General features: G+C 69.7%; 2 protein-coding genes across 3 annotated transcripts; both read left to right on the top strand.

The window, feature by feature from the left end:
* The first annotated feature begins 650 nt into the window (after window positions 1-650).
* On the top strand, window positions 651-19,520 carry BMP1 (bone morphogenetic protein 1). 2 transcript variants are annotated; one of them, XM_080568609.1, is made up of 20 exons: window positions 652-925; window positions 8,218-8,331; window positions 8,413-8,535; window positions 8,637-8,754; window positions 9,512-9,690; window positions 9,804-9,909; window positions 10,315-10,439; window positions 11,819-11,934; window positions 12,205-12,307; window positions 12,759-12,875; window positions 12,965-13,110; window positions 13,442-13,637; window positions 13,720-13,845; window positions 13,943-14,103; window positions 14,253-14,433; window positions 17,719-17,844; window positions 17,933-18,060; window positions 18,144-18,357; window positions 18,475-18,725; window positions 19,007-19,520. In XM_080568609.1, exons 1-20 carry the CDS (start codon window positions 787-789, stop codon window positions 19,139-19,141), a joined length of 2,904 nt encoding a protein of 967 aa, XP_080424735.1. In that variant the 5' UTR covers window positions 652-786; the 3' UTR covers window positions 19,142-19,520. The 2 variants fall into 2 exon arrangements, with proteins under 2 accessions (XP_080424736.1, XP_080424735.1); XM_080568610.1 differs by lacking the exons at window positions 17,719-17,844; window positions 17,933-18,060; window positions 18,144-18,357; window positions 18,475-18,725; window positions 19,007-19,520 and adding an exon at window positions 16,951-17,377 and having other exon boundaries at window positions 651-925.
* On the top strand, window positions 14,641-16,925 carry LOC308183126 (uncharacterized protein; the record flags this gene model as incomplete). The annotated part of the gene is made up of 4 exons (XM_080568745.1): window positions 14,641-14,689; window positions 15,246-15,535; window positions 15,714-15,962; window positions 16,129-16,925. 4 exons carry the CDS (start codon window positions 14,641-14,643, stop codon window positions 16,621-16,623), a joined length of 1,083 nt encoding a protein of 360 aa, XP_080424871.1. The 3' UTR covers window positions 16,624-16,925.
* Window positions 19,521-20,111: the final 591 nt, after the last annotated feature.

Genomic DNA, 20,111 nt, shown 5'->3' with positions numbered 1-20,111 from the left:
GGAGCTGGGGGGCACAGAACTGGGGCTGGGGGGCGCAGGACCGGGGCTGGGGAGCACAGAACCGGGGCGGGGGGGCGCAGAACCGCGGCTGGGGGGCACAGAACCGGGGCTGGGGGGCGCAGGACCGGGGCTGGGGAGCACAGAACCGGGGCGGGGGGGCGCAGAACCGGGGCTGGGGGGCGCAGGACCGGGGCTGGGGGGCGCAGGACCGGGGCTGGGGAGCACAGAACCGGGGCGGGGGGGCGCAGAACCGCGGCTGGGGGGCACAGAACCGGGGCTGGGGGGCGCAGGACCGGGGCTGGGGAGCACAGAACCGGGGCGGGGGGGCGCAGAACCGCGGCTGGGGGGCACAGAACCGGGGCTGGGGGGCGCAGAACCGGGGCTGGGGGGCGCAAGACCGGGCTGGGGGAGCGCAAAACGGCTCCAGGGACCAGGGGCCGGGGGCTGCGGGGGGCAGGAGGGGGGGGCTGCGGGCCGGGTCCCCTCGCAGGCGGCTCAGCCCCGCCGGCCCCCCCCCGCCGCTGGCCCCGCTCCCAGCCCTGCGCCCGGCGGGGCTGCAGGGGCCGAGCTCCGCTCTTGAACCCGCCCCCGCCAGATCTCATTTCCCTAAAAAAAAAAAAAAAAAAAAAGCGAAAAAAAAAAAGAAAGAAAAAAAAAAAAAGAGGGAGCGAAGAAGGGAAGGAAAGAAGGGAAGAGAGAAGGGAATTTTTTTTTTTTTACAAAAAAAAAAAAAAAAAAAAGCAAAGCCGCCCGCCTCTCCCCTGCCCGCCCGCTGCCCGCAGAGCCATGGCCGGGCTGCGGAGCTGCGGGCTGCTCCTCTGCCTGCTCCTGGCCCGGGCCATGCACGTCCCCGACTACTCCTACGTGCTGGAGGAGGAGGAGGAGGACGCCGAGCCCCTGGACTACAAGGACCCCTGCAAAGCCGGTAGGGCAGGGGGATGCGCGCCGGGGCGGCCGGAGGGCGCAGACAAAGGGGAGCGCGCGTGGGTGCCGCGGGAGCGTGGGTGGCACGGGGCGAGCGTGGGGTGGCCGCGGGGGAGCGTGGGTGGCCGTGGGTGGCCGTCGGTGGCCGTCGGTGGCCGTGGGTGGCCGTCGGTGGCCGTGGGTGGCAGCGGGCGAGCGTGCGCCCCGCGGCTTGGCGTGGGGAAACTCGGAGCCTTGGGGTTGCGCTCCGAGTGGCGAGCGGAGGGGGGAACCCGCTTGGCACCCCGTTTCCTCCGCCCGGCCCCGGCCGTGCCACCAGCTGTCATCGGCCCCCAGCAGCCCCCAGCCCACCCGAGCCCCCAGCCCCCCCTCCCCCCGGTGCCAGCGGGGCGCGGGCCGGATCCAGGCGCGGTGCTGGTGCTCGGGAAGCAGCCACGGGGAGTTTTCGGTCCCGGCTGTGCCGCCGCCGTCCCGGGACACCCGGTTCGGCCCCGGAGGTGTTTGTCCCGGGCCGGCCGCTGTCGGTCCCCCCCCCCTCCGTGGGGAGTTCGTTACCTCGGTGCTGGCTCAGGGCATTGCTGAGCTGTTATTCATCGCTTGGAAGCGGCCGGAGGCCCCAGGCTGGGCGCCATGGGGAGACGGTCCCCGGCCGCGAGAGCGAGATAAAGGGGGCGAAAGGACAGGATGGGGGGGGGGGAAACTGAGGCACTGGAGGGGACCCCCCCCAGAGCCGAGAGCAGAGGCGAGGGTTTGCGTCTGGCGGCTCCGGGCTGCAGGATCACGTTTCTCTTTAATGGCATTGTCTGCGCTGGAAGGCGGCTGTTGCTCCAACTCCGTCTCCATGAGGGCTTTTTTTCGGGCCAAAAATCCTTCCCTTCCTGCCCTCCCGGGCTGAAACAGCTCGGCTTGCAAAACCGTCCGGGCAGAGCCGGCTGGAGCCACCGCTCCGCTCCCACCCGGCACCCGGGGGGGGCTTCACCCACCGCCCGACCCGGCCTCCCCGGGGGGGGCTCCCCGCTCCTCGCCCCGCTCCCGCGCACGCCGAGCCCCCCGACCCTTCCCGCTCGCGCTCTCCCCGCCTTCCCTGCCTGCCTTTACGAGCTCCTTATGTGCCTAATTCGATTACGGTGCCTTTGCCCGGGGGGCCCTAGGGGGGGGGATCGGGCACCGCAGGGGCAGGATTTGGGGAGAATTGGGGTGGGCGCCGTGTGCCCCCCTCCCGGCATCCCCGCGGTGTTTTTCCCCCGGGGTTTTGGGCAGCGCCGGAAACAGCTGAGCGCCGAGGCCTTGTCCCGTCAGGGCTGCGGGAAGGGGAAGCACCGGGAGAGGGATTTGGGGTTTTTCTGCACGGCTTACACCAGGGGGATCCTGAGGCCGCTCGTGCCAGGGGCCGCCCCCGGGGCGATGCCGCCCGCTCGGTGCCAGCGGCCGGCCCGTGCCAGCGGCACGGCCGCTTTGTCCGTTCCTCGGGTGCCAAAACGGGACGGCAGGGAACCACAGCCCACGGCGGGGGGGATTAGCCGTGGCCCTGCTTCCCCAGCCAGCGGGATATCCGGGGTGGGGGGGTCCAATGCAGGGGTCGCATCCTGCCCGTGGTCCCAGCGGGATGCCCGGGGATGGCACCGGCATTGCTCCCGCCGGAGGAGCTGCTCCAGCTGTGTGTGCTGACCCTACAGGAGCACCAGCCAAACGCATCCAGCCCTGCTGGTCGCACTTGGCTTCTCCCCGGGGACCCCCCCTCCAGCACCCACAGAGTGGGGGCAGCTTGGGGTGGACCCGGCTAACCGCAACCTACTGCCCCCGCTCATTGGGGTGGGGGCTCAGGGGGACACGGACACGGCACTGCCCGCCCGCAGGGTGACAGCACAGCCCCGGGACGGGGGCATTGCGATGCTTTTGGGGGGGGGGGCACAGCACCGGGGCGGGGGTCTCGAGCCCCCCCCTCGTGCTTCCCAGCCGTGCCTGGAGCGCTCTGGCTCCGTCCGCCTGGGTTTCACCTAGATTACACTTTCCAGGCGTAGTCAGCGGAGGCTACTGGTTGCAGTCACGCTTGTCAGGGTGCCCAAGAATATTTTCCAGCCGTTATATGTCACTTATTCAGGCCGGCTAAAATCCACCCGCGGAGCCGGGGCCGGCGGGAGGCCTGGGCTTTGGGGCCGGGGGCGGCGCGGAGACCTTGTAAATCTCAGCCCGGTGCCGGGCTCGGCTTTTATCCTTGTGCAGTCACCCGTTCGGCGCGGCGGCGGGGGGCCGGGGGTGTGCTGGGGCGGGGGGGGGGGTTAGGGGGCTGCAGCCCCCCCTGGGAAAGCCTCCCGCTGGTGGTTCACGTCGCGGGAGCTTCCCGAGCTGGTCCAGACTGGGGCTGGGGAGCACATGGCTGTAGGGTGGGCGAATCCCCCGTCGGGCATGTGGGGATGGCGGAGGGAGAAGCGCAGGCGGCGGCGAGCTCGGCTTCAGCTTGGGAAGGAGTTAAGGGGAGGCTGGGCTCCGTCCCGGAGGCTCTGACACGCTGGAGGTTTCATGCTTTGCGTCCTCCGCGCCGAGCCCCGGAGGAGGCTTTCTCCTCCGCTCGCTGTCACGGAAGAGGAGCGGGAGGAAAATCCTCCCCTGGAGCGATCCGAGCGTCCCTCCCGCTCCCGACCTGCCCCCGGACCTTTACGAGCTGTGTTTATTAGAGGCCAGGCTCCTCCGAGCTCGGCACGGCCACTTGCTCCGTGCTGTGCTGGCCCCGGCAGAGCCCAGCCCCTCGGGAAAGGGGGCTGGGGGCTCGGAGAGGGGTGCTGTGCCCGGGCAGGATGCGCCTTGCCCTTGCTTCTCCCCTTCCGATGGGTGCTGAGCTCAGGGATGATTCAGTGGCAGGGCATCCTGCTGGCCCTGCAGCGTCCCCACCACCGGGGGGGCTGCGGGAGGAGAAGGTCCCCCCCGGGTGCTGAGCAGCCCCAGCCCCCCCCGTGCCTCAGTTTCCCCCCCGGCCGCAGCGGGGCCGTGCTCTGGCCGGGCTCCCGGCGTGGCTGCGAGGCTGAATTCCTGTATTGTGCCGGCTGCGCTCTAGGAAGGTGCTCTGGGAAAGCAAATATTCCTCGCCCCGCCGGCTGCTTGGCCGGGGGCACCGGGAGAGGGGCTGAGCACCACGGCCAGAGGGGAGTAAAGGGCCAGGATCCGTCCCCCTGGGGTCCCCGCAGGGCCACGGGGTGCCGGCGAGCTGCGGGATGAGGCCTTGAACCCAGCCACCGTGGCGCTGCGCTCCCAGCCGCGCTGCTGGGGATGCCCAGCACCTCTCCGCCTTTACACCCGTGCGCCCCAGCAGGATGAGACCCCCGAGGCGGGGTGGGGGGGGGGTCCCGGCCGCATCCGTGCGCGGCACCCGCTCCTCCTGCTGCGGCCCCGGCGTGTTTTGCTGCTCGCTGCGGGTGCAGCTGGGCTGGCGCGAGGCAGCGAGGGGGAGGCGCGAGGAGCATTCCTCACATATTTAACGGCTCCGCCGAGCCAGTGGGATGCTGCCCCGGTGACTCCGAGGCTTTACGACCCCGGCGGCTTGGCCCAGTCCGGGATGCACCTTTTAAACCTCTCTCCTCCATCCTGCCCCGGAGACGCCTCCGTCTTGTGGCCGGGGCAGCGCGGCTCGCTCCCTGCCTCTTCGCCCGCTCCCAGTTTGGTCCCTGGCTGGCCCCGGAGCGATGCTCGTGGTCCACAAGGGCTTGGAGGCGGTGGGATGGTCGGGCTGAGCCTGCTCCTTGCTCCTGAGCACGGGCTGATGCCCATCACACCAGACCCGTGGCTCTCGGTGCTCCGAGGGGAGCCCGGCCTCGTCGGACCCGCGTTGGGGCGAGGGCTCTTCCGAACCCGGCGCCGCGCACCGAGCCCGGTTTGCCCCAGACTGACCTGAAACCTGATCCCGTCCTGTTTATCTGCGCGCCCTCCCCTGCCAAGGTTTCTCCCGCCGATCTGTTTGCTTTTGCGCGCTCGCCAGGACATCGCGTTCACGCCCCGGGCTCGCGGGGCTCGTCCGCAGGTTGGGTTGTGCCTGCGAAAACCTCGGGGCTCGTCCCGAAACCTTGGCGATGCCAGCCCTTCGTCGGAGGGCCCCGTTCCCGGGGGGACCCCTTCCTTCTCCTCGCTTTGAATACGAAGGATGCTGAGCGCCCGCATCCCTGGCGAGCCGTGGGGAGGGGACGGGGGGACCCTCGGGGACGGCCATAGAGCCGTGCGCACGGCGAGGATCGTGCCTGCAGCATCGGGACGGGGTGCTGGGGGGGCTGGCCTGGGTCCGAACGTCAAACTTTGTTTGTCTTGATCGTCCCTGGGCTTACGTCACCGTTGCAAGAACCCGAAAACAAAAACACAGCGTGTAAAAAAAAAGTCAAACAAGAGGGGCTGAGTTATCTCCCGGCGAGAGGGCGCAGGATCCGGCCCCGCCGGGGTGTGCGGGAGGCTGAAATAGGCAGATTTGGGGCATTTTTGGGGTGCTGGCTGTGGCACGGGGGGGAACGCCACCTTCTCGGCTTCCCCAGCAATACCATGGGGGGTGTGGGGTGAGTGTGGGGTGGCTGATGGGGACGCCGAGGCTCAGGGCTGGGGTAGGGATGCTGGGGACACGGTGGCACCTTGCAGGTGGCTTTGGGGTGCCGGGGAGCTCGGCGAGAGCCTCGCTGACAGGTCCCAAAGGGTTGGGGAGCAGGAGGGACGTGCAGGGCTGGCCCCTTCCCTGCTCCCACCCCCTTCCTCTGCAGCTGCTGGGGACAAGGATGGGGACATCACGCCCCGAGCGTCCCCACGGCCGGTGCATGGCCTTGGAGCCACCGCCTCTCCGGGTCTCCGTGCTCCCACTGCGCCGGTGCCATGCTGGCACCGTGTCCGCCCCGCTGGCACCGCAATTGCTCAGACCTTGCCCCGAATTTTGCAACCTGGGGCGGCCCCTGCGGCACGGCCACGGCCTCCCGGGCTGGGGACAGCACTGGGGACACCGGGCTGTCCCCAAACCCTCGGGGAGCCGAGCGGCACCGCGCCACGGCGGGGCGAGGGTGCGAGGGCGCGGGGTGCGGGCGCAGGGGGTGCCCCGGCGCCGTGCTGCAGCTCCGATTTCCCCCGCTCCTACGTGAGCTCCGCCGAGCTTTGGCAGCTCCTCGCCGCCCGCGGCGCTGGGCTGGGGCCGGGCTGACTCAGGGACCTCTCCTGCCCCGTCAGCCCCGGCACGGCGCCTTCGCCCCCGCATTTTTTTTGGGGGAGCAGCCGCGGAGAGGAGCAAGTCGCAGCAGCGGCCCCTCCGAGGGGTTAACTGGGAATTCTGGCACGGGGAGCCCCAGCGGCGGAGGGGCCACTGGGGACGGGGGCGCCTTCGGGATGGCCCCTGGGGAGCTCTGGGCTCGGCCCGGCGGGGAGGAAGCGCCCAAACCCCAAACCAACGTGGACGTTTCTAAAAGCAACGCTTTGGGCTGGCCCTAACGTGGCCTTAAAGGGATCGCGGCCGGGCCACCTCCGCTCCTCCAGCCCGGGGCGGGGATGGCCCTGAGTGGGAAGCCGCTTTTCCCAGCCGGGAGGGGAATTTTGGGGGATTTTTCCGGTGGCCGTGGCACGGCCCCAAGCTCTGGCTGGGTCCAGCAAGAAGCCGGGCTGCCTCGCACCGGCTCGGAGAGCAGCCCCACGTCCCCGCGCTCGCCTGCCCGGCTCTCTCACGTATCCCAAATCCCTCACATATGGTTTCTATATCACTTGGCTCTGCCGGCGCTTGCTCCGCCGTAAGCGAGCTTAATTTCCCTTGTCTTTCCATGCGCCTCTTGGCACGGGCTGCTCGTCCCTCGCGCGCCCCGGGGCCTCCCTGCTCCGCCCGCTCGGACACGGCCCCCCCCCCCGGCCCCGGATACGCGCTGGGGCTCTTCGGGAGATCGGTGTCTGGCAAAGCACTGGGGGGTTCACCGTGCCACGGCCCTGCTCTGCCCCTGGGCAAGGGGTTCCTTCTGTTGGGATGCGCCTACCAACTGACCGGGGCTGGGAACAGACCCGAAATGTGGCCCTTTCACCCCAAAGCGCTCCGTGCCGTCTCCAGCGAGGGGTTTGGGCCCAGGGTTGGGCAGGGTCGGGGTGTCTGGGCTCATCCTCTCGCCTCCCCGTGCCGGTGGCCGTTGCTTCAGACCTCTCCGGGCTCTCCTAATTGTCCCGCCTCGCTTTTGCAATTAGTGGCTCTTTTGGGATCCACTTGTTAATTGCTCGGAGCGTGAACTTGGCACCGCTCCCCACCGGCCCTTGAGCCGCTCCAGCACCCGATCCCACCCCCTTTGCTCCCATTCCCCTGCCCGCGACCCCTTCCCCAGGGGGGCTGCCGAGGGCAGGGGGTGCCCGGAGCCGCCCGTGTGCCCCCGGTGCGGCACGGACCCGGCGAGAAGCCCGTCTCCACCCGCATCCAGAGCCTCCGTGCCGGCGCTGGCAGGGCGCGCGGCATGACCTCAGCCAGCCCTCGCGCCCGGGCCGTGGCGTTTCCGCAAAAGCCGGGTCCCCGGGGGCGCGGCGCCGGCCAAGTGCCGATGCCGGGGGCCGCATCCTGCCGTGTTGACTCACGGCGAGGCCGCGGCGCGCGGGAGGGCCTGGTGGGAGCGGGGATGGAGGAAGAGGAGGAGGAGGAGGAAGGGCTGCGTCCTCCAGGCGGTGCTCCCCGAAGCGCCGGCGCGGGCAGAGCTCTGCGCCCGCGGATGCCGGGGAGGCGCTGGAAGGACGCGTGGCCCCGGCAGATGGACGGACAGACGGACGCCTCTCGGGCAGCTCCGCTCCTGCCGGCGCTGGGTGCAGCGGGGGCTCGCCCCATGCCAGAGCACGGCCGGGCCAGATGGTTGCACCGGGCCGTGGCAGATGCCTCGGAGGTCGTCCCGGCGTCCCGGGGCTGTCGCAGCTCGCCGGGGCTCCCGAAGGCAGCCTGGGGTTGGAGCCGTTCTGCAAGGCAGAAAAAAATAATAATAGAAACCCTAAAAAGTCAGGGCCTGGGCTTTATGGGAACCAGATGTCGGCGTGGGGCTGGCTCCAGCTGCTGGGAGCGCCGGCACCGTGGGGAGCAGGGGAGCCCGGCCGGCACCACGCTTGCTTTGCAGTTAAAGGAGAAGGGAGAGCCGGGAGCGAGGAGGAGGAAGGGCCGGCCTTCCTCACCGGGGGCACACGGGGAGAGGCTGGGCGCAGGGGAACCCAACCAGGGTGGCGTCTGGGGCCAAGACAATCCGGGCTCCCCAAGCAGCGGGGACGCAGCCTCGGTGAAGAGGGGGCTCCCCCCTCGTGCCCCCTAACCCCGTGTCCCCCCCCCGCCCCGTGCAGCCGCCTTCCTGGGAGACATCGCCCTGGACGAGGAGGACCTGCGGCTCTTCCAGGTGGAGCGGGTGGTGGACCTGGCGCACCGCACCATCACCCGCCTGCCCACCAACTCCTCAGGTACCCCCGCAGCCCCTCGCGGCCCCGTTCCCCAGGGGGGACCGCCCGTGCTCACCCCCCCACCCCCCCCCATCCCCGCAGGCAGCCCCCAGGCGCGGAGACAGGGCCGGCAGCGGGCACGGAGCCGCCGCGCCGCCACCTCCCGCCCCGAGCGAGTGTGGCCAGACGGGGTCATCCCCTACGTGATCAGCGGCAACTTCAGCGGTGAGTGCTGGTGCTGGGGTGCCGGGGGGGGTCCCGGCGTGCCTCAGTTTCCCCCCCGCTGATGGCCAACCCCCCCAACATCCCCGCCGGCCCTCCCGCAGGCAGCCAGCGAGCCATCTTCCGGCAGGCCATGCGGCACTGGGAGAAGCACACCTGCGTCACCTTCCTGGAGCGCAACGACGAGGACAGCTACATCGTCTTCACCTACCGGCCCTGCGGGTGAGCGGCGGGGGTCCCGGCACCCAATCCTGCACCCGCTCGGGGTCCTCAACCCAAGCCCATCCCCGCGAGCACCGGCGCCGCGGGGTCCCTTGGGTGGGAACGAGGCGGCACCGGGGCGAGCACCCCGTGCGCGTGGTCCTGCAGTGCGAAAGGGGACTCGTGCAGCGCTAATTAAGGTGCCCGGCTAATGAGCTGCGGCACCCAGCTGCCCACGCAGCCCTTTGCCTGGGTGGCTGCAGCCCCCTGGAGGCTCCCGGGATGGGGCTGAGGTCCGTGGCGCTGCCCCAGCCAAAGGAAACAGGGGTTTGGAAGAGAGCGGCGTCTTCACGCGGCACGGCACGGCCGCAGCCAAGCAGATGGTGCCGAGGAGGAGGCTTCCCCGTGCGGCAGGCTGCGGATTTCGGCCCGGGGTGATGGTTTTCCGCCCCCCCCCCCCCAGGGCACAACCCCTGAGCCTGGTGTGGTAGATGGGGTTGGATGTGCCGAGATGCTGGGCTGGAGCCCACCGGGAGGCAGCCAGGGTGTGGTGCCGTGCCGTGCCGTGCCGGTCTCCAGGCAGAGCTGAGGTTTTGAGGCAGCTCTGGAGCTCCGACGTGGGCAGGAGGAGGCTGAAGCTCCCGCGGAGGCTGCGGGGATGCTTTCCAGATGCTCCGTGCCCAGCAGGACCAGGGGAAGCTGAGGCACCCATGTCCTTACCCGGGGAGGCACCGGGCTGCGTGGGGCTCACCCAGGGCCCCCCTGTTTTCCCCCCCAGGTGCTGCTCCTACGTGGGCCGCAGAGGCGGGGGGCCCCAGGCCATCTCCATTGGCAAAAACTGCGACAAATTCGGCATCGTGGTGCACGAGCTGGGCCACGTCATCGGCTTCTGGCACGAGCACACGCGCCCCGACCGGGACGACCACGTCTCCATCGTCCGGGAGAACATCCAGCCAGGTAGGGAGCGGCCTTCCTCCTCCTCCTCCTCCTCCCCCTCTTCCTCCCCAGGGGGGCACGGACGAAGCTGGGGTGTGCCCCTCACCGCGGCCCCATCCCGCCTGCCCCCGCAGGGCAGGAGTACAACTTCTTGAAGATGGAGCCGGAGGAGGTGGAGTCGCTGGGCGAGACGTACGATTTCGACAGCATCATGCACTACGCCAGGAACACCTTCTCCAGGTGCGTGGGGCCCAGGGTTCTTCGCCCCTACGCAGGGCACGGTGGCACCGGGACCCTGTCCCGAGCGATTTGGGGATCCCTCCGACCTGTGCCAGCACCTCACTGCCCCCCTGCACCTCCTCATTTCGCCCCTGCTGCCTGCAGCCCCGCGGTGCCGTCTGGCTAGCACCAGCACGCTCCGTCCCATCTGTTAGGCAGCTCCAGCTCCCTCGGGACAGGGACGGTGCCTTCCCCACAGGGCCACATCCTGCGCCCTGCGGTGCACGGCCCCGCTGACTCACCCCCCCCCACACCTCGGCAGGCTTTAGTTACCCCAGGCTGTTTTTAGCATCCCTGCCCCGGGGCGCCCGGAGCGGCCCCGGTGCTTTCCAGCCGCTGCTCAGCCTCTCCCTGCTCTCTCCCCAGGGGCATTTTCCTCGACACCATCCTGCCCAAGTATGACGTGAACGGGGTCCGGCCCGCCATCGGCCAGCGCACACGGCTGAGCAAAGGAGACATCGCCCAGGCCCGCAAGCTGTACCGCTGCCCCGGTGAGCGCCCCAGGGGGCCGGGGTGGGCTTCAGCGGGGTGGGAGCGCGTGGGTGAGCGTGCACGGGGCTGTGTCAGCTTGGGGGTGGCTCTGCTTTCACCCCAAGCCTCGATGAAGCAAGGCTCGCTGGCAGAAAAACGCTGTCTGGGGTCGTCTTTCCCCATCTACAAGGAGCGTGCAAAAATTGTTCGCTGTCCGCGGTGGTTTTGTGGGGTGTGCGTAAGCAGGGGGAAAACGCGGGATGCAACGAGCCCCAGGGCTCTGCACGTGTGGGCACACCTCTTTCTGCCCACTCCTCTGAGAGCATCCCCCAGGAAAGGAGCATCCCAAAAGAGAAGAGCATCCCAAAAGAGCAGAGCATTCCCCGAAATCCAAGCATCCCCTGAGATCAGAGCATCCCCCAAGAGCATCCCCCAAAATCAGAGCATCCCCCAAGAGCAAAGCATCCCTGAAAATCAGAGCATCCCCTGAAATCAGAGCATCCCCCGAGGAACAGAGCATCCCCCGAGGAACAGAGCATCCCTGAAATCAGAGCATCCCCCAAAACCAGAGCATCCCTGCTCCCCGCACCTCTCGCTGCAGGCTCCCCGCGGGACCCCCAGCTCCGGGGGCTGCAACATCTGCGAGGAGTTTGGCGCCCTGCTTAATTCCAGCGACTAATTAGCAGCCTGGAAGAGGGACGCCTTTGTGAGAGGCCCCGGCAGCCAGCCCTGCTGCGGGAGCTCCTGCTCGGGGGCTGCAGGAAGAAACGGGGCTGCGAGCGCCTCGCTCCAGCCGAGCAGGAAAAGTGATTAGTTTTTTTTTGGGGAAAAAAAAAAATAAAGCTAAAAAAGCACCTCTGCAGCCCTGCTTTCCCTTCCCTTTGTTTCCACTGCGAAGCGAGGAGGGGAAAAAAGGCAGCGAGCCCGGGTTTCGAGCCTCTTTTTCTGTACGTTTCACCTTTAATCTCACACCCCTGGTGCCCCCCCCCGAGCCCCGATGTGATGGGGGGGGGTCTGGCTTGGCCCCGCGACAGCGCGAGGCGGCCGCGGCACCATGTGGCTTCCAGATGGCAGCGCTGGGCCGGGTCCAGCCGCGCAAACCTGCTCCGAGCCCGGGCTGCGAGCCGGGCCCCCGCGGCGTGGCAGGGCGTGGGGGGGGCCCCCGGGATGGTTCCCGGGGGGCCGTGGTTTGTGCCGGGGTGCCGGGAGCGTCGCCAGCCACCGCCGGGACCTCCTGCGCCCTTCGGGGCCGCGGCGACGTGGCGGTTTTGCGGGGTGGGAATTGGGGGTGGGGGGGCGGAAAGGATGGAGGGGTTGGTCCCGTGGGTGCCCGTCACGGCGCTGGGGGGGCTCCCCTGGCCCGAGCTGGGGTCTGATCCCCGCCTCCCCCTTCTCGCAGCCTGCGGGGAGACGCTCCAGGACAGCCAGGGCAACTTCTCCTCGCCCCAGTTCCCCAACGGATACTCGGCCCACATGCACTGCGTCTGGAGGATCTCCGTCACCCCCGGAGAGAAGGTACCGGCACGGCCCCGAGGGCACCCCCAGCCCCACCCCCAGCCTCCCTACCCCATCTTCTGCCCCCCCAGCTCCCAAATTTGGGGTCCCCCCACCTCGGTGTGCCCCGCACCAGCATCCCCAGAAGGATGCTCGCGGGGAGGTCCCGGTGCCACCAGCACCGCCGGCACCCGGAGCTGCCGTCCGGCAGCAAGGAGACCCCCGCGGTGCACGGGGTGGGGGGCTCACGCCACGCTTTCCTCCCCCCCCCTCACCCCCCCCCAACCTTAGATCATCCTGAACTTCACCACCCTGGACCTCTACCGAAGCCGACTGTGCTGGTACGACTACGTGGAGGTGAGAGACGGGTTCTGGAGAAAGGCCACGCTGCGAGGTAACCGGGGCGAGGGGCTCCCCCTGCCCGTACCCCCTGCCCGGCCGCCACGTGCCACTGCCCCCGGGGGGGGGGGGGTTGGGGGGGGAAAGCTGGCCCCGGGGGAGGTTATTGCGGCAAATCAGGGCGTTTGGGCTCCCAGCTCGTTAGCATACGCTAATTAAACCAGCGTGGATGATCTGGCTGGCCGGCACACCCCGTCACGCGAGGCAGCGCCCTGCCAGTAGCTGGACGTTCCCAAGCCCCAGTGTCGGCGTCCCGCTCCCCCGGGAAACAACCCATTTCCGTGAAACGCCCCAAAAAGCATCGGAGAGGGTGGGGAAGAAGCAGCTCTTTCCCTTTGGGGGGGGGGGACCGTCCCCCCCCCCCCCCCCCGAAGCAGCCCTGGGCCCCCCGGGTGTGCCGGCGGAGGGCGCGCGGCCGCGGCAGCCCAGCACGCCTTCGTCCCCAGGCAGGTTCTGCGGGAACAAGCTGCCCGAGCCCATCGTCTCCACCGACAGCCGCCTCTGGGTCGAGTTCCGCAGCAGCAGCAACTGGGTGGGCAAAGGCTTTTTCGCCGTCTACGAAGGTACGGGAGGGGGTTTCGGGGTCCCCCCGGGGCTGCCGCGGGGCGCGGGAGCTCATGGCGGGGGGGGGGGGCCGCGCCTGCCCTTGCAGCCATCTGCGGGGGGGACGTGAAGAAGGACAACGGGCACATCCAGTCCCCCAACTACCCCGACGACTACCGGCCCAGCAAGGTGTGCGTCTGGAAGATCACCGTCTCCGAGGGCTTCCACGTGGGCCTCACCTTCCAGTCCTTCGAGGTGGGTGCGCGAAGCCCCCAGGACGGGGAAATTCCCCCCCCCCCCGGGAGCGCCTCGATGCAGTGCGTGGGGCAGCCTCTGAGCTGCCGCGGGGGTGTTCCTGCCCCCGCTGGGTACCCAAAGCCCTGTGTGGCCCCTCTGGGTACCCAAATCCTCGCCTGGCCTTGCCGTGCCTCGGTTTCCCCAAGTGGGGGAGACTTTGCTGGCAGCGCGCGGGTTCGGGGACAGGGTGGGAGGAACTTACAGGACATCGGGGGGGAGGCAGGGCTTGGGGACGCGGTGGTCGGGGGCAGCGTCCCCAAAAACTAACGCCCCCGTGGGCCCCCCCCAGATCGAGCGGCACGACAGCTGCGCCTACGACTACCTGGAGATCCGGGACGGCAGCAGCGAGGCCAGCAGCCTCATCGGCCGCTACTGCGGCTACGACAAGCCGGACGACATCAAGAGCACCTCCAACAAGCTCTGGATGAAGTTCGTCTCCGACGGCTCCATCAACAAAGCCGGCTTCGCCGTCAATTTCTTCAAAGGTAGGCGGCGAGCCGAAGGTGGAGGGGGGACCGGGGGGGTCGTCAGCCTTGCCCACCCGCTCAGCCCCCGCCCCGTGCCCAGAGGTGGACGAGTGCTCGCGGCCGAACAACGGCGGGTGCGAGCAGCGCTGCGTCAACACCCTGGGCAGCTACAAGTGCGCCTGCGACCCCGGCTACGAGCTGGCCTCCGACAAGCGCCGCTGCGAGGGTGAGTGCCCCCTCCCAGTGCCCCCCCCCCCCCCAGCGCCTCCCAGTGCCTCCCAGTACCCGTGCCGGGGATGTGACCCGCGCCTCCCGCCCTGCAGCCGCCTGCGGAGGGTTCCTCACCAAGCTCAACGGCTCCATCACCAGCCCCGGGTGGCCCAAGGAGTACCCCCCCAACAAGAACTGCATCTGGCAGCTGGTGGCCCCCACCCAGTACCGCATCTCCCTGCAGTTCGACTTCTTCGAGACCGAGGGCAATGACGTGAGCGAGCCTTGGGGGGGTCACCCTCCGCCCGCTGCTGCGCCCCCCCGCCCCCCCCCCCGCCCCAGCCTGGTGGCCGAGGAGGGTGGGTGGGTGGCACGGCCACGCCGCCAGCCCCGTGCCCCCCCCCCGCTTCCCCCCCTCCGTAGGTCTGCAAATACGACTTCGTGGAGGTGCGCAGCGGGCTGACGGCCGACTCCAAGCTGCACGGCAAGTTCTGCGGCGCCGAGAAGCCGGACGTCATCACCTCCCAGTACAACAACATGAGGATCGAGTTCAAGTCCGACAACACTGTCTCCAAGAAGGGCTTCAAAGCCCATTTCTTCTCAGGTAGAGCCCCCTGCGCTCCCCGGCCCAGCCGCGTCCCCCCCTTGCGCCCCCCCCCGCATCGCCGCTATCGCCCGCCCGCCGGGTGCAGTCCCCGCTCCATCCAGCCCGGGGAGGTGCTGAGGCTGTGCCCCGCGGGGGTGCAATTCCCTGGGGGAGTCCCCGCGGCCTCCAGCTGGCTCGCACGGAGCTCACAGCCAGGCTCACGACATGTTTTGCTGCCCCTCGAGCTTCCCCCCCTTTCTCGGGTACCCTCGAGGTCCCCAAAAACCGGAGGCTGCTGGGCTCCAGCTGTAGCAGCAGAGGCCGGGGACAAGCTCAGCCTTTTTTTTTGGGGAGCACCAGCACCCCGGGCTGGGCACTGCACCCCGGGGGCCACGTTGCTGCACGTCCCCCGCTACGCTGCACGGCCGCGGGCTTGCTCCGCTTCTGCCGCCCCTGCGCCGCCAGCACCCGGCCGCGCTCCTCTCCCCGGCGCTGGGTGCTCAGCTCCTCTCCCCAGGGTGCTCAGCAGAGCCTTTGCGGCCTGCGTCCCGCTGCCACGGCGTCTCAGGTGTCCTCCTGAAAACCATTACCTGCTTATTCCTGTCTGTTCTGTGTTCCTCTCTCCTCTCCCGGGGGCCAACCCCGCCTGGAAATAGTGGTCCCCAGTGCCAGGTCTTGGGGAGGGAGGGACAGGGACACGGAGCAAACGGCGTCACCAAAGCCTCACCCCCCCCCGGGCTGGGGGCTTCCGCGGGACCCTCGGGCAAGAGAGGGTCCCCCCGCGGCACGGCACCCTGGATGTCGCCACCGAGGGCACCGCCTGGACTGAGCCGTGCGCTCGAGACAGGAGCCTTGCACCTCCTGCCGCTTTTTGGCCCCCGCCGAGGCCGTTTGGAGGGGCAGCGCGGACGCTCGGCCGCAGGAGCTCGGGGCGTCACGGCGGTGGCTGCTCCCCGAGGCAGCCCGGAGAGACCGGCGGGCCGGGGGGCCGGTGTCTTTGCTTTATTTTGTAATTAAAACCAAGGCGAGCGAGGTAGCGCAGCCTTCGGGAGCCGCCGCCCTCCAGCAAAGAGAGACCTCGGGAAAGCCCAGCAGCCGAGCGGCACCGCGGGGCAGCCGGGTGAGTCCCCCCCTCTCCGCGCTTCGGGCTCCTTCCCTCTCCCGGGGGGGGTCCCCCCCCGCCTTCCCCGACCTCCTGCCGGGACTCGTGGCGCTTCCCCGGGGCTTGTCCCGTCCCACGGAGGCTGCTCCTGTCCCCTGCCACAGCCGTGCCACCGAACCCTCCTTCTCCACCCCAGGTCTCGGGCTTTCCCGGCGGCAGGACCGTGCTGCAGGCCCCCCCCCGGGGTCGCTCGCGGCTCCTGGGCTCAGCATCCCTGCTGCGGCTCCTTTTTAGCCGCAGGGGGGGTGGGGGGGGGTCCCTGCCCTCCTTCCCCGCTGCTCCGGCCACCCCGAGCCCCTCGGGGCCACCCACGGGCAGCGCTCGGCTGGTGCATTACAGAAGCGTTCGCCGGGGGGGGGGTCCGCCGCCGCGCTGCCGGCACCAGGTAGGTCCCCGGCCCCGCCGCGCGCCGAGGCGGGGGGCTTTCGGTGCACGGGGTGGCGGTGGCGGGGCAGGTGGAGGAGCCGCTGGAATAAAGGACCGCCGAGGACTCCGAGCCGGGGGGGCTTCTTCCCTCTGCCGACTCTCTCGCTCTTGTCTCGCCCGCCCAGGCTCCCTCCGTCCTTCCTGCAGGGCAGTGCCGCGCGCGCTCCCCCCTTTTGCTGGAGCTGCTCTCGTCCCGCCCGGCCCACCAGAAGCCCCTTCCCACCCCCAAAAAACGGGTCTATTCCGCCTCGCTTCCTCACCCAGACCCGGGAGACGGCAGGTTCCGGCCTCGTCTCGAGAGGCGTCACCGCAGGGCTCGGGGCGCGTGCACGGCTCCCGACGGGTGGGGGGCCAGCCTGGGGCAGGACCCCCCCTCTGCCTCCGCCACCGGCTCCGGGAGGGATGCGCCCCCCCCCGGCATCGCCGTCACCCCTGGGGAGCTGGGCGAGCTCGGCACGGGGCTCGGGTGGCCGGCACCGGCTTTGCCCCACGGGCGAGGAGGGGGCTACGGCACCCGACCCCCCCCCCCCGGCCAGACCCCAAATCCGGCTGCCGTGGTGCTGGGCAAGCTGTGGGACGGTGAACGAGCCCTCGGGCGGGTGGTGGCCACTCGGAGGTAAGTACGGCCAGCCCGGGGAGCCGCCTTGCCGCAGGTGAAAACCCAAACCCTCCCCGGCTTCCCACGCACCCCCCGAGCCCCCGAGCAGCGAGGAAGCCGACCAAAGCCCATCCTCATCCTCTTCCTCCTCCTCCTCCTCCTCCTCCTTCTCCCCGCAGCCCCTGGGTGCACGAGGGGCTCACGGGTCCCCCCGCCGGTGTCCCCCCGCCCCCCCACCCCGCCTGCCTGCTTGCCCGGCTGGCCGCTCCGCATGCCCCGCCGTGCCCGCCGTGCCCCCCCAGCGCCCGCGCTCCCCCCGTCGCATCCCCCTCCCCGTGTCTCGTTGCAGAGAAGAAGCAGCAGCTGCAGCCCCCGAAATCCCGCCTGCCCGGCCTGAAGTTTCGCCTCCAGAAGCGGCCGCGGGGCCCCTCCTGAGCCGCGCCGTCCTCGCCACCTTTCTCAGGAACGCCGCGGCCCCCGGGCACCGTGCGGGAGCACGGCGGGGGCCGAGCCGAGCCCCCCGCCCGCGGGCCGGCCCCGGCAGCCCCTTGTGCTTGACAGAACTGGTTGTTGGCCTTATTTTTATTATTTTTTTGGGTTTTAAGCCCCCCCCCCACCCCGACGTACCTCCCCGCCGCCCCGTTCCCGTTGTTTTTCGCCTCCTCCGGTTTGTCGCCGACCAGCTGACCTTGTTTTTTCCCCCGTTTTTATCGTGTCTGTGACATTTCCTGTCGATGAGTAAAGAGGGACTCCCGCGTCCTGGTCTTTCTTGTGCATCTTTGGTTGTCACTGTGTGTTTTTCTGCCTCCCCGTCTGTACCGTAAGCAGGTAATGGTGGTGCCCGTGCGTGAGCCCGGGAGAGGAGGACCCCCCCCCTCTCTTACACCCGCTGGAAGGGACGCGGCCGATCTGCTTGCTGCTGCCTTGCTTGGCTGCCCGCAGCCCCCCCCCACCCGGCCGGGCTTGCTGGAGGGCAGCGACATTTCGGGGCTCACCGGTGCTTCGGGCACGGCCACGCGGCACGGGGACCCACCCCCCCCCCCTCCCCGCCTTTGCCGGGCTGCCCCCCCGCGTCGGCCGCCCCGCTCAGCCCGGTGCCTCTCTGCTCTCCCCGCAGACAAGGACGAGTGCTCCAAGAACAACGGCGGCTGCCAGCACGAGTGCCTCAACTCCTTCGGCAGCTACGAGTGCCAGTGCCGCAGCGGCTTCGTGCTGCACGACAACAAGCACGACTGCAAGGAAGGTGGGTTTGTGCCCCCCCCCCCCAGCTCCGTGCGCCCCCCATCCCCCGGGCACGGCACCGGGGCCCTGAGCCCCCGCTCTCCCCGCAGCCGGCTGCGACCACAAGGTGACGTCCACCTCGGGGACCATCACCAGCCCCAACTGGCCCGATAAGTACCCCAGCAAGAAGGAGTGCACGTGGGCCATCAGCACCACGGCCGGCCACCGGGTCAAGCTGGTAGGGGCCACGGGAAGCGGCCGGCACCGCGCGGCACCGGGGCCGTGCCGCGCGCCGCCCCGCTGAGCCGCCCCGTGCCGCAGACCTTCACCGAGCTGGACATCGAGGCGCAGCAGGAGTGCACCTACGACCACCTGGAGATCTACAACGGCAAGGACGCCAAAGCCCCGGTGCTGGGCCGGTTCTGCGGGGCCAAGGAGCCCGAGCCCATCGTCTCCTCGGGCAACAAGATGTTCCTCAAGTTCGTCTCCGACAACTCGGTCCAGAAGAAGGGCTTCGAGGCCACGCACTCCACCGGTACTGGCCGTGGGGTTGGGGAAGCGTTCCCGGTTTTGGGGAGCTTTGGTGTGTGTGGGGGGTGCCGTGCGGGGCCGGGGGCCCTCCTAACCCCCCCGCTGTTGGCTTCTCCCCAAGTGTGCGGGGGCCAGATGCGTGCCGAGGTGAAGACCAAGGACTTGTATTCGCACGCGCAGTTCGGGGACAACAACTACCCGGGCGGCTCGGACTGCGAGTGGGTGATCATGGCCGAGGAGGGCTACGGCGTGGAGCTCATCTTCCAGACCTTTGAGATCGAGGAGGAGGCCGACTGCGGCTACGACTACATGGAGCTCTTCGACGGCTACGACGGGACGGCCCCGCGCCTCGGCCGCTTCTGCGGGTCCGGGGTGAGCTCGGGGAGCTGGGCGGGGGAAACGTGAGTGATGGGTGGTGCTGAGCCAAGGCAGAGCGGTGCAAAGCGGTCCCTGGCCAGCTCGGCTCTGCACCAGCGAGCTCCGTTGGGGGGCTTTGGGGTTTTAAACAAGTTTCAACCCCCCCCCTCGCCCCGTGCATGGCGCAGCACTGTCGGGGAGGGGTCATTGCAATGCTTTTGCACCTCCCGGTCACGAATCCCAGCGCATCCCCGGGATGCTCGTGGTGCTGAGCGCTCCTCTCCCCCTCCCGGCAGCCCCCGGAGGAGGTCTACTCGGCCGGAGACTCGGTGATGATCCGCTTCCACTCGGACGACACCATCAACAAGAAGGGTTTCCACCTTCGCTACACCAGCACCAAGTTCCAGGACACGCTGCACACGAGGAAATGAGAGCCGGCGGCCCCGGCCCCGCGCGGGCAGGGCAGGAGGAGGAGGAGGAGGAGGAGGAGGAGGAGGAGGAGGGCAGGGAGGAAGGAAGGGGCAGCACCGCCACGCACAGACTGCACGGAGGAGCACACAGGCAACCTCAGCACTCAGACACGCGCGCACGGGGCGCCGGGGCTCGGGCGCCCGCGGGCACAAGGGCAAGGGGGGGGTCCCCTGTGCCGGTGGCCGTCCCCCGGCGCCGGGCAGCCGAGCGGGAGCCGTTCCCCTCCCTCGCCCCGGCCGCAGCTCTCTGAATGTACAAACCAGTAACCGGGAAGAGCCCGACACGCAGAAGGTGCTGTCTCTCTCTTGTAACGATGAAATAAATACTCTTGTACGTGGACGGGGACAGCCCCAGCCTCTTTGCTCGGGGTGGCTCTGGCCGCAGCCTCGCCCCGACGACAGCGGCGCTCGCGGCGGGGCATCCCCGGTCCTCCCAGTTCTCCCAGCTGGACTTTTCCGGGGTGCTGGCTGCTGGAAGAAGCCAACCCGAGCGCCGTGGCCGGACCCTGCGCTGCGTGGCCATCTGCGGGGGCCATCTGCCGGATCCGGCCGCGGCGGGTGCTGCCGGTGCTGGCAGCTCCAGCGCCCAGCCTGGGCGCACCCGGCAGCGCGCCCACGGCCCGGTGAAGCCCCGGCTCCTTCTGCGGGGAGGACGGGGCCACGAGGAGCCCCCCCCCGTACCTGCACCAGATGGCTGGCGGGGGCGGCGCGGCCCCCGCGCCTGCCTCGCGCTCCCTCGTGCCTCGGCGCTGCGGCTCGGGGAAGGCAAGCGGAAAGCGTGCCCCATCGTCATGTGCTCACTGCAGGGGGGGTGGCGGCAGCAGGGGCTGCGAACCTCGGCTTGTCGGCAGGTGACGGGCACGAGGGTGCCCGGTCCTTGGAGGTTTTGGTGAGGGGAGCGCCCCGAGCTGCTGAGCCCCAGGGCAGCGGG

Source organism: Anser brachyrhynchus (assembly GCF_964034855.1).
Source record: "Anser brachyrhynchus genome assembly, chromosome: 26".
Taxonomy (NCBI): domain Eukaryota; kingdom Metazoa; phylum Chordata; class Aves; order Anseriformes; family Anatidae; genus Anser; species Anser brachyrhynchus.
This window is presented reverse-complemented; position numbering and strand designations above follow the sequence as displayed.

Coding starts and splice junctions, on each gene's coding strand:
- BMP1 (XM_080568609.1), top strand. CDS start 787: ATGGCCGGGCTGCGGAGCTGCGGGCTGCTCCTCTGCCTGCTCCTGGCC. Junction 926..8,217: donor CAAGGACCCCTGCAAAGCCG/GTAGGGCAGGGG, acceptor CGCCCCGTGCAG/CCGCCTTCCTGGGAGACATC. Junction 11,935..12,204: donor CCGTCACCCCCGGAGAGAAG/GTACCGGCACGG, acceptor CCCCAACCTTAG/ATCATCCTGAACTTCACCAC.